General features: G+C 37.3%; 1 protein-coding gene across 1 annotated transcript in view; it reads right to left on the bottom strand.

The window, feature by feature from the left end:
- Positions 1–17,937, bottom strand: part of TTC29 (tetratricopeptide repeat domain 29) — a 168,545-nt gene that overhangs the window by 43,543 nt on the left and 107,065 nt on the right. The window contains exon 9 of the mRNA XM_041737971.1: positions 956–1,047. Within this exon, the coding sequence (XP_041593905.1) occupies positions 956–1,047 (92 nt within the window). The remainder of the gene's footprint in view (positions 1–955; positions 1,048–17,937) is intronic.

Here is a 17,937-nt window from a genome sequence, read left to right as displayed (position 1 = left end):
AATATTGAATTATTTATTTGTTAATTATTATTATATTGGCAGTGGTAATTATATAATGGTGATGTACTTTCAGTTCGCTAGGCATTTAACCTTTTAAATGCCTTTTAAATAACAATTTTATCTTTTAAAACACTACCTCGTATGTGTTTACAAGCTGAAATATGGAAATTAGAACTTGACACAACTATATCCATTCTTCTTCTTCTTCTTACCACTACTAACTACTACTACTGTTACCACCACCATTATTAAAAAGCCATCCATATCATGGTATAAGATAACATACCAAAAACCAAAGGCTTAATTTTGTAACTTTTCTTATTATAACTTGAATTAAATAATAACATTACAACATAATGCGATAATTAAGTGGACTACACAATGATCACAATACAACAAGTGAAGCGCAAATCATATGTTTTCCATGGAAAAATTTGTTGTTCAGGTATACTTCATTAAATTTTCTGTTTTGAATGAAATAGCGGAAATATCGTTTTTCCATTCAGTTGTTTACCCATAAATGTACACTCAGAAGAGAGATGTCTTAATGGAAGAAGCAGGATTGAAGCATAAGTGAAAACTTTCCTCCAAGAAGAGATCCGGAAAGGTTACGGTGAGCCACAGCTACTGAAGCGTACTATATATTTCTGTGCTCTTGCTTTTTTAACCTGTGAGATGTGACCTGATTTTTCCCTTTCATTCAAGGTCATCACTAAACTTACAAAAAATCAAAAATAAAATAGTACAAAGGAGGAATAGACAAAGGAGAGTTTAGGTGGATATTTTAAAATACCACATTGGTTTAAAATAACTTAACGATGAAAGGGTCACTTAAGAAGGGCACTGCTTAAAATTTAAGCAGGCAGTAATGGAAAGCGACAGACCTCAAACAATTTAAGTCTTTCACAGCTGAGTGAATTCACAGTGACAGCAAGACAAGGATGTGCTAACTTACCTCTGCAGGACCTTGGCTATTGCTTCATAGGCTCTCCCCAGGCTGAGATCATCATCCAGGTCTGTGGAGATTTTACTGTAAGTGTTAAGGACCTATCAGGAAAAGAAATACATATTAAATATCCAGCACGGCCAGATTCACTGATGTTTCATTTTGTAACAGAAAAAGATTAAAATTAATAGTTGTTTCTAATGTCTCCATAAAATACTTTTTTGTTTATTAAAAATTCATGTTGGTTTGGTTTATTTTTATCTATAGCATAACTTGTTTCACAGCAATGTCTTTAAGCCATGACAGTGAGGTCTTACTTTTGTAAAAATAATTCTTTTCTTGCACAATCCAAAATCTTCCAATTTATGGAACTTAGGTGTGAATAAATAATTGAATGGTTTACAACGTTATTTTAAAATATGGTACTATTATCTAAGGTAATAGAAGGCAGATTATAATATTCTACTGGGGTAGCTTAAATATCACTTTACTTTCTATAAATAGCTGTTTTGAAAAGCATGAATTTAGGTGCTAGGCAATTTCTAAATCTATCATTTTATTAGATGCATATCTCACAGTTTGTGCATGTATTGGGTATACACTAAAAATATTTCTTAAAAATGTACTTCATTACCAACAATCTCCTCAATAATCAGAAGATTATGGCTGCCACAGCCAAACATATGATCTTAATTTAATTTAACACTGATATCATTTTTATGGTATAATTTGCCTTTTTATTCTTTTTTTCTTTCAGTGGCCAGAAGGAGGAAAATACGTAAAACAAAATTCCTATTCTTCCTTCTTCCTTTATTGTTACTTGACCCAACCTATTACACACATGAGGACACAGGAAATCTCCAAAGACCTCTATGGAAATCCTTTTTGCACATTTTCTAAGACAGAATTAGTGAAAGTCATTTGACAGCCGTTGAGAGAGAGTCAGGGTGAGGGAGGACATAAATACGTGCTGTATGCTACTGCCTGAATTAGGCAGCTTGGAAGATTTAAGTATTAGAGGCAGTGTTGATATTTGACTCTACTTTCTTAAGGTTAATATTTGGGAAATAATTTCAATGAGGCCATTGTGATACCTCATAATATTTGTTTTGTGAGTGTGTTTTTTATAAGTGGCTGCTCATTGATATAACGCTGATATTAAAGTTTACTCATACATAATGACCCAGTGTTTTAATTCCTGTTAAACCTACAAAGATCAAAATTTTCATTCTTAATTTTAAGCCTCTTAATATGCCTTGTATAAACCTGAAAATATTCTTTTCACTTTGTCTTGCATAACTGACAATATCTACATTAAGTCTGATATAACTTGACATAGACCTTTCTCAGTTAAAGGGCAGAATTCATGAATTTTGTGAATTTATAAGAGACTTTATTGAATCTAAATACCAAAATATTTAGAAAGAGACCTTCTAGTGTCTTTTCTGGTCCATATATCTTTATATGACATTCTACAACTTTAAGATTATTTTTATATTTCCTGCCACAAACTATTTATTTAGCAAATATTGCTACTGTGTACCAGGTACTATGTTAGACCCTAAGAAATCTTCCATATAAGGGAACATGCTTGCAGCCCTGAAGGCATTAACAGTCTTGTGGTACAGAGCTTTGGGTTGATGTACTACTCAAATTAGCAGGATTCCCCAGGGCTTATCCCATACTTATACTGCATACTCTCCCATGCCGCTGGCCACCGAAGCAGTACAGCAAATACCCACAGGCACCCATTATCTTAGGGGTATGACTCTTTGTGGATAAGAAGGTAGGTACCCAAGAAATTACAGGTAAATACTTCAGTGCTGATGACTCCTATCCCACACAGGTGTGCATGATTTCCTGGAAGCAGCAGGGGTAAAAACGAGCTCAGTCTGGGCTTTTGGTTTTGCTCTCAGACTTGACTTCATAGAAGCTTCCTCCTGGAGCCAGATGTGGTCTACTGGGATGAACACTAACCTCAGAGTAAGAAGACTTGAACTCAAGTCCTTTCACACATTTTTCCAGGAAAGCTCCTGAAGAACTCTTCTTCAGAAATGAAAAAGAAAACCTGTTTCTGAGAGTTGTCGTGAGAGCCACCAGGAGATAATATAGATGGCTATGTAAACCACAGGATAAGAATTCTTTGGGAATCTGTTAACCAACCACTAGTGAACAGCTCTGATAGTGCCTCCCTCAAAGTAAAGGCAACATGTTTTAATTTGTGGATTGAGAGAGCTCATGCATCAGCTCACACATTTTACCTAAAAACAGGAACTGTATACGTAGAGGGAAGCCTTTAGTTCATTACTGGCCCAGTCGGGAAACAATGAATGACATGATGTCCAAACTGAAGACCTACAAAGCACCACAGAGGAGCTCATCTAAATCAGGCAGCACCTCTGCTCCTCAGGAGTGTGAGCTCTAGCAGGAGACAGGAAATGCAGACAGGTGACAAGGAAACACAAGGTGAAATTCAGCAGATTGGGGAATCCTGTAGTTCGATCTAAGGGGAGTATAAAGGACATTGCTAAAATACAAAGGAAAAACTCATAAAAGTGGAAAAATAACATAAGATTACTAATTGTGTAGAAACTAAAGATGTTTTATGTTGCTCTTATGGTAAGCTACCATACCTGCTTTTTATTTTTATTTTATTTTTTTTTAAAGTATTTTTCTGCCTTTTAAATTTTTTTTTAAATTTTTATTTACTTATGATAGTCACAGAGAGAGAGAGAGGCAGAGACACAGGCAGAGGGAGAAGCAGGCTCCATGCACCAGGAGCCCGATGTGGGATTCGATTCCGGGTCTCCAGGATCGCGCCCTGGGCCAAAGGCAGGCGCCAAACCGCTGCGCCACCCAGAGATCCCCATACCTGCTTTTTAATGAAAGTAGGTAGGATATAATTTCCAAATGAATAAACATTAATTTTTTAAATCATTAGACAAATCATAGAATTTTTTTTTTTTACAAAGAATATACTTCGATTGAGAAAATACAGTATGCAGATCTGAGGGATCCACTGTACTTGACTGCATATCCCTCAAATAAGCGGTATGTTGGAAACAACTCCAGGGTCTAGAATGTTAAATTCTATCATCACAAATCAAAGATAAGAGGATAGAATAAAGACTCTCTGGTGCAAACTATTTTGATGAATTGGAAATTCATTATGCATCTTTAAACTTTATTGACAATGAACTTAATCAACCTTTTCAAATGACAAAGGACAAAACCGATTAAGTACAGTACTAGGTAAATTTAAATAAACACCAAAATGCACATGATTACAAGGTTATCACAGTTGGAAAAATCAGTTCATATGCCTAATAAATATTGAGTGCTACATGGCTACTCAAATTGCTTCAAAAATTTCAGTGAATAATGGAGATGAAGCATTGAAAACTATTTTACTTGAAGTTTTGAAGACAATGGGCTTTATCTTCCCACTAGAATAAAACTGATTTACCTGAAAAGGCATTTCCAAATAAAATCCAAATTCTTAAAATGAGATAATTTCTATTGATCACCTAGAAACAAAGCTAGTAGAATACCTAGCATAAAAAAATGAGAATGTGCAAAAGAATAATGCTGGCAATATGTGACGAACTCTTTGAAGAATTGTTTGCTGTGAAACAAAATTTTAAGGATCATTAATTTCTTTTGCTGCAATACCCTTCAAGGGAGCATTGGACTTAAGTCAAGATTGTCACCTGTCAACAAAGTGAGTGGGAGGGGGAAGAAAAAGAGAGGGAGAGAGAGAGAGAGAATGAGAGAGAGAGAGAGAGAGATTGAGAAAAAAGAATAGAAGAGTAGCCTTGTCCTCCCAGAAGATTTTAAGAATAAATTTTGTGCCTGAACTTTGGAACCTTCAAGGACAGATACATAAGAAGTCATTATTTAGTCTATTAATATCAAAATACCCAATTGTTTTCTGTTCTTTACATGCTGAGGATTTCCAGTATGAGGGTGCCTTGGAACAAAAGAAAATGATCCATTTTATATTGACCCCACTTCTTGTCTTCCTCTATTTTCTCATTCATTCTTCATCCCCCTGCCACTCCTCTCTTATAGTCCCTTTACTTTAGACAATAATAACACAGACAAAAAAATCCCAGCAATAATGGCTCTTATCTTTGTTTTCACAGCTGAAACTTGCTTAAACCACTATAATGACCATCACTCCTGGCCTAACTTTCCCAGATTAGATGGAGTCCTCTCTGCACCCCTCTGCCAGCCAGCTGTTATAAGAAAACACTGTCCCAGTCAATTTGTTTTAAAACCTTTATGCATTTTAACATTATTGTAGATTCACATGCAATTGTGAGAACTAATACAGAGCACTCTCATTTATCCTTCACCCACATAACATCCTGCGTTACTACAGTATAGTAGCGTAACCAGGAAATTGATGTTGATATAATTCACCCACTTCATTCAGATTTCACAAGTTTTACACATGCTCCTCTGTGTGTATATGTGTGTGTGTGTGTGCACGTGCATGTCAGTGTTAATTTTATGAGATTGTATCACATGCATCTATTCATGGAACCACCACCACCATAGTCAAAATATAGAAAGTGCTATCACTACAATGATTTCTCACTTTACCCTTTCATTTTTAGTTATGTGTGCTGCTTGGAAAAGAAAGAAGAGAGGTGGAGGAAAATATGTTTTCTCTTTTTTTGGCGGGGTGAAGGGGAAAGAAAGGTCTGCCTTAGAAAACATTCCAAAATACCTTGGGGTCTGCCCTGTTCCCATTTGATGCACCTCCCTCACCCTGTGTGTTTGTATTTCACCAGGGAAATTTCCTCAGCTGAGTGATAGATAGAAGGATAATAGTTGGTTAAAGTAGTTCATACATACGTATGAATGACTCAAAGATCACTAACTACCCAGAAGTTGTAGTGCTTTTTGTTTTGTTTTTTAAGATTTGCTTATTTTGAGAGAGAGAGAAAAAGAGAGAGAGCAGGGGGATGGGCAGAGGGAGAGAATCTCCAGCAGATCCCTGCTGAGCATAGAGCCTGATGTGGGGCTGGATTACAACTGAGCCAAAACCAAGAGTTGGATGCTTAACCTACTGAGTTAACCTACATGCGCCCCCTAGAAGTTGTAGTTTTAAAAAGGATGCTTGCTAGCCCCAAATCCCTTCTTCTGGGTGGAGTTTCATGCAGTCTAACAAAATGAAATGAAGCAGTTCAGATAGTGTGTATGGGATAATTTGGGGCAAGTTTATAAAACAAACAACAAAAAGGCCAGCTTTCACTTAAAATTCAGCCTCATGATACGATCCCTTAAGCAGGTACTGATTTTTATAACCTTTTTTTGGGGGGTCCACTTCTATACCTCAGGTTTTCTAGAAGTTTCACACACTTTCTTACAATCTCCTTATTACAGAAGAGATGAAAAAAGGGAGGAAGGGAAATGTGTATCAGCAGCTGTGAAGGTCAGGTGTTTGGAAGTCACTGATACCTAAAAGGTAACTCCCTCTCATTATTGCTTTCTTCATAATGCTTAACCTTCAGAACCAATGTATTATGCAAAGTCCTCTTCTAGTATATTCTATGTGATCATTAGATGTAACTGCAAGATAAATATATATATATATTTTATGTACACAATGTATATTACATGTCTGTATATGTAATAGAGATCCATCTCTGCTCTTAAAGGCCTTACTAAGGCAATAAAATTTATGGGCATTGATATTATATAGTGCTATAAGTCTGTATAAAGGGCTAAAATTCTAGTCCAAAAGCATTCATTAAACAAAGACTGGGTGTCTCCTATGGGCCAAGCTTTGTTCTAGGTGCTAGACATACATCAGCAAATAATACAAAACCCCTTCCCCCATGCAGTGTCTACATTGTATCTGGGCAATGGGGAGAAAATTTGTAATTGTATAAATAAATTGAGTGAATTTCAGATAGTGTAGGAAGATGAAGAACTGGGAAAGGCTTACTAAAAGAAGAGAAACTCAACCTGCACTTTAAAGGCATGACAGGATTGGGTCAGTGGTGACAAGGGCAGCTTGAACGAAGATCTGGGGAAGGGAAGGAGTGCTACAATGGGAAAGAAACTTTACCAGAGTACACAGAAGCAACAGTGTCCAGAAGAAAGTCTGCTTTAAGGTTCACCCATAGAATGTTTATCTAGTAATGTGTACTAAGTAATCACAGTCATAATGGATGCTATTAAATAATAAACACTCAAGTTGCAATTTATCTATTTGATTACAAGGGATGAATTTGATTATTGTTTTGAAGGTAAGGTGGGTTATTCATTTTTGTTCTTTATTCTACATGCACATAAATGCAGTCTTTTGTAGGACTTTTTTTATTCATAGTTTATGTCTTTCTACTTTCTAGGCAGCTCAATGTGTTTGGTTGAAATATGCCACATCCAAGATTGTGCAGTTGCCTGCCTTGTTTCCCATTATCCAAGTTTAATTTTTTTTTAAAGTAGGTTCCACACCCAATGACCTTGAGATCAAGACCTGAGCTGAGATCAAGAGTTGGACACTTAACCAACCAGGTGGCCCTCAAAAGATTTAATGCAGAGTTGTTCCCGTATCTAGGAAAATGAGAGGAAAATATTCTTCTTTCTCCCTCTGGCACAGTACTGAGCATGCATAACTCAAACTAATACAGATCAATGACAAAAGGTTTAAATTGGCCTCTATGTTCTGGTCAGTGACCCTATCTTTGTTTCTGTAGGAAAACAATGCATGGAAACCACCACATAAAGTAAGTTCTAACATTTAGCCCATTTGGGATGGAAATTTTGTAATTTTGCAAAAATTTTAAAGAAAACAATCTTACTTTTACTTCAATTTTTCGTAATTGTTTTCTATGTACATTCCTTTCTTCACTTACCACCCTCCCCCACTGCTCTCTTCCTTAGTTAATTCAATATTTGAAATCAGTAGGGACTCCTCCTCTGAGGGCATAGACCAGGCTTTGGAGGAGCCTTATGGGATAATTAATCAAATTTCCCTCTGGGTGTTCACATTTTTTTTTCAAATACCATAGGCTTTCAAGTCACACAGGTCTACTACTGAGCTGAGTGACATGTGTCAAGTGACTTACTCTCTCTGAGCCTATTTCCTCAGGTATAAAATGGAAATGAATAAAGTCTACCTGGAAGGGATGTTATAAGGTTCCAATAAGATGAGGTATTAATAATACCTACTAAAGATTTGAATAAAGCAAATGCTTAATTTCCCCAAATACTTACCTTACTTATCTAAGTGGCTCTCAAACGGGGGGTGATTGTGCCCCCTAGGGTATATTTGGTAATGTCTGGGAGATATTTGAGGTCATCATAATTGGGAGGGTTGCTACTGTCATTTACTTAGTTAAAAAGAAGCCAAGGATACTGCTAGGTACCCTACAATGCACACTGTAGCCCCCATAACAAAGAATTTTCCAGCCCAAAATGTGAATAGTGTTGATGTTAAGCAATCTTGATTTAGCTTTTGCCTCAACTATTTTCATTATTGGAAGCCACACCCTTGTGAAGCCAGCCACTCTATCGCTGAAGAGTTAATGAGAAAAACTATTGGTTAAGTTAAGTAAAATCTGTTACTTCCATGTGCATGGAACAACCATGAATGTGCTTTGTGGGACAACCCAGAAGAAGTCCATCCCTCATCCTGGACAGTCCTACCAATTCTGAAAGATAGCTGTTTTCCCTCCTCAAAGCCTCCAAACATATAGAGTCATCCAGGAGACTCTGAAATGAGTGAGAACATAACCCCAACAGTTTAAACACATTTGAATGTTTCATTTCTAGTTTTGTCTGAGTTCTGGAAGAGTTTAAATAAACGCACCTGGACCATAAATGTCTATGAAACCATAAAGAGGGATCCATTGGGTTTGTTTGTAAAGAAGTCAAGTCTATTATCCAGGGTGTATTTTTTACTTCCTCTTCCCTGCCCACCATAAAAAGCGCAGCTAACAGTCTGTTTGTTATACATCTTCTACACAAACACAAAATTGTGCCATTTCATAACAAAAGTTTGGCACTGTGCTCAATTCCGTGCATTACTTTGAGGAGAAAAAGGCAATGATACAGATTTACTCTTGTGCAATAAGCAATACAGAAATAAAAAAAAAATCCAGTTTGCCATCTTGTGCTTGAAATCAATGTCAAATCTGATAGGAAATACATTTATTCTGATTTCTGGCAATCTAACCCCCTTTAGCCATTTCACAGTTGGTGAGCAGAAAGGATGTTTCTGCCTCATTTACAGTGTCTGAGCATGATTCAGACAATCAACTGCAACATTAGTCAAAGAAATCAGTGGCTAATGATTTCTGACAAGCACTGCAGTAACAGGCTGAGGACCAGACTGGACCATAGCAACATTCTGAGCACTTTACTGGAGCCAGCAATCAGAGATGGAAAAAATGAGGGTAAGCAGAACTGGTCTCATATCACTTACAGGCTCTTAGTACATCTTTTGCAAAGTTATAGTATCTGGACAATCGGCAAATACAGCTATCCTATGCTACAGATCTGTTATTTTGAATGAGCAAGCACTGAGGACAAGCAAGGTATGCAGCTCTGTAAACTGTAACACACAAAGTAGCTAAATATTTTGCATTCTGCTGAAACTATATTCTTAAGTTAGGAGCAGGCTAGCCTTACTATTTATATTGATCATTTGGAGTGTGAACTCCCTTTTCCTGAAATGCATTACTCACCATTTGGAATAACTGTTACATACTGTTTACATTGCCTAACACTAATAGGAAGGCTATGTGGTCTAGTGCAGAAAGGATTGAATGTTAAGAGGTATGAGTTCTAGATTCTCTCCTGCCATTAGCTCAGGGTGTGGCTTTGACAGGTCACTTGCTTATCCTGAGCTTCAGTATCCAAGTCTGGAAGATAACGGCGTAGTACCAAATGATCTATAATTCTCCCTTTCAAAAATATTAGTTGGAGTTCAGAACTCTATATTGATATATTTAGTAATATAAGGTAGGCTCTGGTTGTTTTCAATAATTTCTTCTTGGCTTTAAAGTCCCTGATAAATCTGTTTTGATTTTTTTTTGTTTGTTTTTAAAGATTTTATTTATTTATTCATGAGAGACACAGAAAGGAGAGGCAGAGACAGAGGCAGAGGGAGAAGCAGGCTCGATGCAGGGAGCCCGATGTGGGATTCGATCCCAAGAGCCCAGGATCACACCCTGAGCCGAAGGCAGACGCTCAACCGCTGAGCCACCCAGGCGTCCCTATTCTGTTTTTGTTTTTTGTTTTTTGTTTTTTCTTTTTTAAAGAAACAAAATGATGAGTCCTTTCATTCAATTGAAATGTCATTTTCATAGTTCCCTCTCATTTGAAAAATCACACATATTCGTAATGAATTGCTTTTTTAAAAAAGGATTTTATTTATTCATTCATGACAGACACAGAGAGAGAGAGAGAGGCAGAGACACAGGCAGAGGGAGAAGCAGGCTCCATGCAGGGAGCCCGATGTGGGACTCGATCCCAGGTCTCCAGGATCACACCCTGGGCTGAAGGCGGCGCTAAACTGCTGAGCCACTGGGGCTGCCCCTAATGAGTTGCTTTTTAAAGAATGTCACTAAACTAGAACAGCTGATAGCAAGGATAGCTGAATCTGCAATGTTTTGGGTTCATAATAAATAGCAGTTGCTATCGATGCAATGATCAGTTCTCTTCAAAAAAAGCCAATTTTTCTTTTACCACTTAAAATTTTTAAGAATTTGATGAAAGTTCAAGGCTATCCTTAAATTATGTAAACTGAATTAGAATTGCTAGTTAATCTCTCATATACTACAAGTTTATATTGTATTTTCAAAGGCTATAAAGATAGAAATAAATCTCAAGAAAATTCCAAGAATCTCCTTTTACCTAAAACTCTCTCTCTAGATGTCCAATATACAGAGGACTCACAAACCCCAAAATAATGAAATAGAATTACACTTGCAGTTAAAAATAAAAATTTTCTGAATAGTAAGTTGGAACCTATTGCCTGAAACTGCCATTTCTAAATTGGTCATTAGAGTTTTGCAGTCTGTTTATGAGAGACATATTTGTGAAGAATTTCAATTCTAATTCTCAATTATTTTCTATACTATAAATCAGAAAGCATAAAAATATTTATCCTATACAACTCAATCATAGTGTGAGTTTTATTTACAGCTCCTTAAAAAGAAATTTTCCCTACCCTTAAGTTCTTGCTAGGAAAACTCATTGGAGACTTTGTTTTATATTTTGCTAGAAGGCCCTTAGCCAAGGGCAGTCCAGTAATCTATCAGGTGGCCTGACATAAAAAGTTCTATTTGGTGGGAGACTATAGTGATTAGTTAGTTCTATCATGCTGTCTTAGGAAATTCAAACCCATTGAGCAGTTGGTAATGGCTGAGTGAGGAGGTACTTCAAGATAAATGAACATCAAGAGAGTGATTGAGTTAGGTCAATAAAGTGAATCCAACTGACCGCTGCTGCTGAGGGGATAATAAGAAAACTCAGCTCCTCGTGTTCTAGGGATCCTCTAGTTCCCAAGAATCTGTCAGTCCATGAGACCCAACCATCTCCTGACCCTAGGTATCCATGGGATGATTCCTCTCATTACCACAGGAATCTCTACAAGTTCTTCCCTTACTTGAAGTAAACTGAATGAATCTCTTTCTTATACCTAAAGAATAAAACAGAAGTATTGAGAGATAAAAGGGCTCTCTAGAGCTAAAGTGGCAAGTAAATAACTTCAAGGCTTTTCCCCCACCAACTTTCCCAGTGAAAGATAGTACAGGATAATTATTTCCATGGCAGTTGGCCAGCAAAAACAGGTTCTATAAAACATGATGAGAGATTTCATTTTCAGCAAAGATTTTGAATGAAAAAAAAAAGTTTGTGTATTTTTTTAAACTAGGAAATTCTCAAACTCCACTTGGTTATGTTTATATGAGGATGAAAAGTGATTGTGACAAATGATTCCATTATACCTATGATAACATTACCAGTAATTTCAGTTGTCTGTTATTTATGGAGACTAAAGATGGTGGTGGCAAACTGAATCAAATGAAGTGCCAGGCAAATCTAATTTGACCAAACATGTATTGTCACTCACTTTGCCAGTGCAAAGATGTCAACATTCATGTCTTGCTGGAATGTGTGGGATTCTGGGAGCCTCTCTGCAGCCATACAGACCTTTCACTATCAGGAATGAGCCCACTGCTGTCCACCTCCACCATCCTTTTGCCTGCATTGCTCTTTCTTATTTCACATTTGACTCCTCCAGTCCCTGCGCACACATAGACCATTTCCTCATGCTAGTCCAGCACTCACCACAGGATCATATGCATCTGTTAATTAATATTGGTCTCTCTACTATTAGATCGTAAGTGCCATGAGGGCAAGAACCATATCTGTTTTGCTTTCCATTATATCCCAAGCTCCTAGTTTTATGTTAATGCTGAATATTGTTAGATGAATACAATAGAGCCCTTGGAAGGGTCTGGTAGTGAAGTACTTGGAGAAAAATCACTATGGATATAATGAGCTGTTGTATTATAGAATACTCTTATAATTATATTATATTCATAATGTATTTATAATTGTATGTTCTCTTTATAATAACATTACATATAATTAATTGGCTTAAAGAAAAATAAGCTTTTATATAAATTAAGTATAAAATTAATATATATTAAATATAATACACATTATAGTTTATTAATTATAACACACATCATAGTTTATATATTAATTATATTACATTATATTATATATGTTTTGCATTTTATCTCATTCAATAAAGAAAAAAGATATGACACTTTGTAACTATGGTAAATGGAAAGTGTGGGACATTTTTTAGCCAGTCCAAGAAATCAAGTATCAGCTGGCAGGCCAAATTCCTAAAAGAGGACTTGAATGACTTTTCAAAATGACATAAGAACACCCTACTAAATGTGTGAGTGTTTCATTTAATCATATTCCCAAATGACTAAGTTTCCCCATGATGAGCCCTTTATGCTCAGTAAGGACAAACAGATCCAAGGCTGAAATTGTTAGAGTAGTCATGGTATCTTGAGGAAATAATTCTTCCTATCTGTGGAAGGAGGATAAAACATTTTCTCTCTTTCTTTTAATCTAGGCTGATGACAACCAAATGTGATTTCTATCTTCATAGGCAACGACCTAAGACAGACAGGTAAGCGGTGAAAAGTCACTAGCTCGGTGACAAACCAAGTTCTTCAGCTTCCCCTGAAGTGGTGACATACCAACTTTCTTCCATTTGAGCACTTTGAACATAATGGTTTCTGGCTCCACAGGAAAGAATCCAAGTGTGTTCTATATTAGTGTTCTATATTACCTAGGAGGTTTTAATAAACACTAACACTGTGAAAATTTCTACATTTCTGCATGAATCAATTCCCACTAGGAGATTTGTCTTTCCCCCTGGAGGTAGAGCCATCATCTATTCATAATCCCTCTTACTAGATTTCTCCCTCATTTAAGGCAGGATTCAATAACATTTCGTTCTGGTTCCCCCTTCTCAGAAATCCATGAAAAGAAAAAAAAAATGAAAAAAAAAAAAAAAAAAGAAATCCATGAAAGCCTTAAAAAACATTCTCAGCATATTCTCTCTGTACAATCTCATATCCTTTTCACCACCGGCCACTACGCTGGTAAAGTCGGTAAACCCTAATTTAGACCCACGGTGTAATGCTTTCAGATCAAGCTGGGTGAACACGTTTCTGTAAAACCAAACATGGGAGGAAAGCCTTCCTCTGAATATTCGCACACAGAGGAAGCTTCATCTATTACCCTTCCGCCGTGATGGAAGAGGCAAGAAAACAATTTATGAGTCATTTCCATTCTGACAGATGCGACCATGACTGGAAATGCGATGCCTGCCAAGAGCTTTTATCAAGTAGGTTATAACAACTAGTAATAAGTGTAAATAATAAATGGCTGGAATCTTAGGGGAAACAGTGGCAATACGAAACGATTTTTGGTCCTTCTGATGGGGCACTGCCACTCTTGGAATTCCCCACCTTCCCAGTAGAGTTTTGGCCTGACAATAAACAACAGTTTAGTACTTTATCTAATCCCAGCCAGGAGGTGAGTTCAACAGCAAGCTTTTGCAGATGTTCACATCCAATAATCTATCCATAATTGATGAAACAGGGAGGTCAGATGTAATGGCTGCTACTATTCCAGCAACAAATAAATGGTTATTGACAAAACAAGCCAGTGTGGCGCAGAGCGCGGAGCAGTGACAGGCGTGCGGCCGTGCTGGGCAGAGGCGGGGAGGGCTCCTGGATTCCTCAGCCAGCCGTGTGGCAGGCGGGCCACACTGACACATAAGCAGATGGAGGCGACTTGGAAAGGAAAAGGGAGGTTGCTGGAAAAAAAAAAAAAAAAAGATGAAGACAGGCAGAGGCAGAAGAGAAAATGATGAGCGAGCCTTGGGCAAGGCTGGGGACCCGGGTGAGTACAAATGTGCGAACAGTTCAGAAATGCCTTTGAATGTGTGCACTGTGATCCAGATGTCTGGTTGCTTTTATCACCAGTGTGTCTTCACTCATAGAGCTGGCTGTCAAACTGTGCAGCCTGGGTGACTCTAACACCAAAGCGCATGCACGGGACCCTCTGGTGCCCAGCCCCTCCCTCCTGCTGAAGGACATTCATCGATATTCCATTTAACACCGCAGATAGTTTCTTTTCCCCATGTAAAAAAAAAAAATCTATAAAAAATAATGTATGCAATTTTAACAATATTTTCAGATAAGTCAAAGATGTGAAATTCTGAAGCTAGAAAATTTCTCAAGACTGGGACTAATCCTGAAATACATACTGGTTAAAATCAGATTTACTGCAGAGGAATGTGAGTTAAAGGCAAAGTTTTCTTTAATAATAAAAAACAAACACTGCACTCCATTCACCTCAACCTAGGCAAAGAGTATAATAAATGCATTAATCGAGTATACTTTTATTGACTGAATAAAATTCAAGATATTTAAACATAAATAAATAGCCGAAACCCCACACTTCTCTTCCAGTGCTAAAAAAAATAATGTTTTTACACAGTTTACTATGTAATATTGTAAGATGAAGAATGGTAGAATGAAATGGTAGTTATTATTGCTATAGGTAGTCATAAAGAGGCTTGGGACACAGATGTTTTAAATATTAATATTCCTAAAATCACTTAAATCAATTTAACACTCTTTAGTGGTTTATTTAGAAGCGTGATTTATTTTCTACTTTGCAACCAATGCCTTTGATCAGCTCTGAAATAACTTATGAGCTGAAAATAAAATAGCAAAACAAATTGCTGCTAGCATTCTAATAGTAAGCTTTAGGTTTTATACAATAAACTAGAAAACGACCATTATATTCGGCATTTTCAAATTATTTATCAATACTTAGAAATGGGAAATTATAGAGCCCAGAGCAACCGTGGAGATCATTTCCATAATAACTTGCTAGTTGCTCTGCGTCTGAGCCCTGCCATCCTCTACGCTGGGGTCCTCCCATTTAGCAACTTTGACCTGCCCCAGTCTGCAGGGCCATCCCTGTCTCTAATCTACCAGGGCAGAAACCTGGCATCACATCAGTCTGCCACAGATCATATTCTGATTTAAACTCTGTTAAGGCAACCGGGCTCTTTCCATATGCCTTGGCACCACCCCCTGCATGCGTCCCAGCCCCTGGAGTGGCATCCCCATATTGTTCTTCTTGCCTAATTTTCCGTCTTGGCACCTGGTTGGGTTCCTACTTACTGTGAGCTTGGAGACCTACCTTGTGGCCTCAGTATGCTCTCATCAGGAGTCTAAGTCTCAGTCCCTGTGGCTTGGTGCTTTTCACTTGCCAATGGCAATCGCTACCATTTATAGAGCAAAAGCTACATACGTGAAGTGTTTTATATTTATGATACATTGAATCTGCACAGAGCCCCTTGAGATAAATATTAATATTCCTATTGTACAAATGAGACAAATTAAGTACAGAGAGGTTGTGTAACTTGTTCTAGTACACACAGTCCTAGGGTTGGAAAAGAAGAAAAGATTTTAACTGGGTTTATTGGGCTTCAGATTCTTCTTATTTTGTTCTTAAGCACTATGATATGCCTGCTCCTGGATAACCCTGAGCATGATTGTGGCTGACCTAGACCTTCGCTTACAGCTTACCGCGTCCTGGCACCATTCCCAGAAGCTGTTCTCCACTCGCCTACAGGGGTACCCACTGCAGCCCCGTGGCTGACATTCTAGATGCTAACCTCATGCTTGCCTGGTTACAGCTTTATCTATTACCAGCTGCTATATTTGCATCACAGGGACTAATCATAATAGCTAATAATTGTTAATACTGAGTATTATTCCTCTGCCTGCACGATCCTCTTTGGACTTAGAAAAAAACCCTCCTCACTTTATAGGGCCTTCCACAATACTACCCCTAAACTCTCTGATTTGGTTTCTATTCCTTTGCTTCCCTTTTGCTTCTCCTCAGCCTCATCAGCCCCAAACCTCCAGGTCGGACTTGGTACCTTAGAGCTTTGGACTTGACCTTTTCCTTCTACATGGAAGGTACTTCCATCATCTCTTGCAACTGCTGGATGTCTCTCCTCAAGTGTCAATTTCTCAATGAGGTCTTCTCTGATCATGTACTGAAAATTTCCTCTACCTGCCACTTCTTGTGGGGTAGCACTCCTGAATCATTCCTTTCTACATTTTCTGTTCTCTGTAGTGCTTATTATTGTCTAACATATGATCTAACTCACTTGTTTATTATGTTTCATCTTCATTGTCTTTATCTAATGGGATGGATGCTCTGTGAGGACAAAGATCTTTGTTCTGCTGCTGGTATATTCCAAGCATCTAGAACAGAGCCTAACAATAGGTGCTCTAAAACTATTTGCTGGATGAATGTGTCACAGATTATTCTTAAGACTACACACGTTAACTAGCTTAATCTTCCTGACCCTCATGAATAGGCATTATTATGATTCTTATCCCTTTTTAAAGATGAGAAAACTGAGGCACATAGAAATTAAAGCCAACAGGCCAAGCTTATCAAGTGGTAAGTGACCAAGAAAGGACTTGAAGCCAGGCCATCTGATTTCAAAGATGACACACTCTTATCTGACTCTTTCTCCCACCTCAGTGCCAAGATGCTGCCTGACAATGTCACCATGCAGGCTAAGTCCCAAGTTCTGGCTCCTTTTGGACCACCCATCTTGATGTCAGTCAAGAATATAACAATGACATCCTGTAACAATGTTGTGAAGTAAAATGAACTCGATTTAACAACACGCCCAAGACCAAAGAGCTTGTGACAAAACCATAGCCAGAACTCAGAACGTCTGACTCCTAATTTGGTGGTCTTTCTTGCACTTTCAAATCCTATTCTGAAGATTCTAATGATTGCCTGAATAGTACTTCTCTATTTCCATAAAATCTATTATAATAAACAATTAAAAAGTAATTTTGGCTTTGCAATCTTATAACAAATATTAATGATTACTTACATAATATTTTAAAAGGAAAATGTTTATTTTGGCAATATCTGTGATATTATAAACATATAAAATGAACATAATAAACAGTCACTCTGCTGTAAGCTAATATAAGCTCATAGGGAAAATGAATATGTTTAATTAAATTTAGGAAAAATGTATAGTTAAATCATTTGCAGTATAATAATAAAGACCAATAAACCATTATCTTTTTACTATTCCATTGGAATTTTCATCAACAGGCTAGATTAATAAATATCATCTTCATTTTACAAAGCAGGATGCTAAGAGATTTGTGTATGATCTGATAAGTCAGTGATGGCAGCAGGAGTAGCATAATCCTTGTACAAGCACAGCAAATCATACTTTTATTAGTCTGTAATATTCACCAGCATTTGTTGAGGGAGAACAGGATGGCAGACATAGTTCTAAGGACTTTTTGCATGCTAACCCATTGAATCCTTCCAACTATTCTATTAGTTGCTAGTGTAATCTTCATGTT

Source organism: Vulpes lagopus, chromosome 23, assembly GCF_018345385.1.
Source record: "Vulpes lagopus strain Blue_001 chromosome 23, ASM1834538v1, whole genome shotgun sequence".
Lineage (NCBI taxonomy): Eukaryota > Metazoa > Chordata > Mammalia > Carnivora > Canidae > Vulpes > Vulpes lagopus.
The sequence above is the reverse complement of the archived record's forward strand: the minus strand, read 5'-3'. Positions and strand labels throughout refer to the sequence as shown.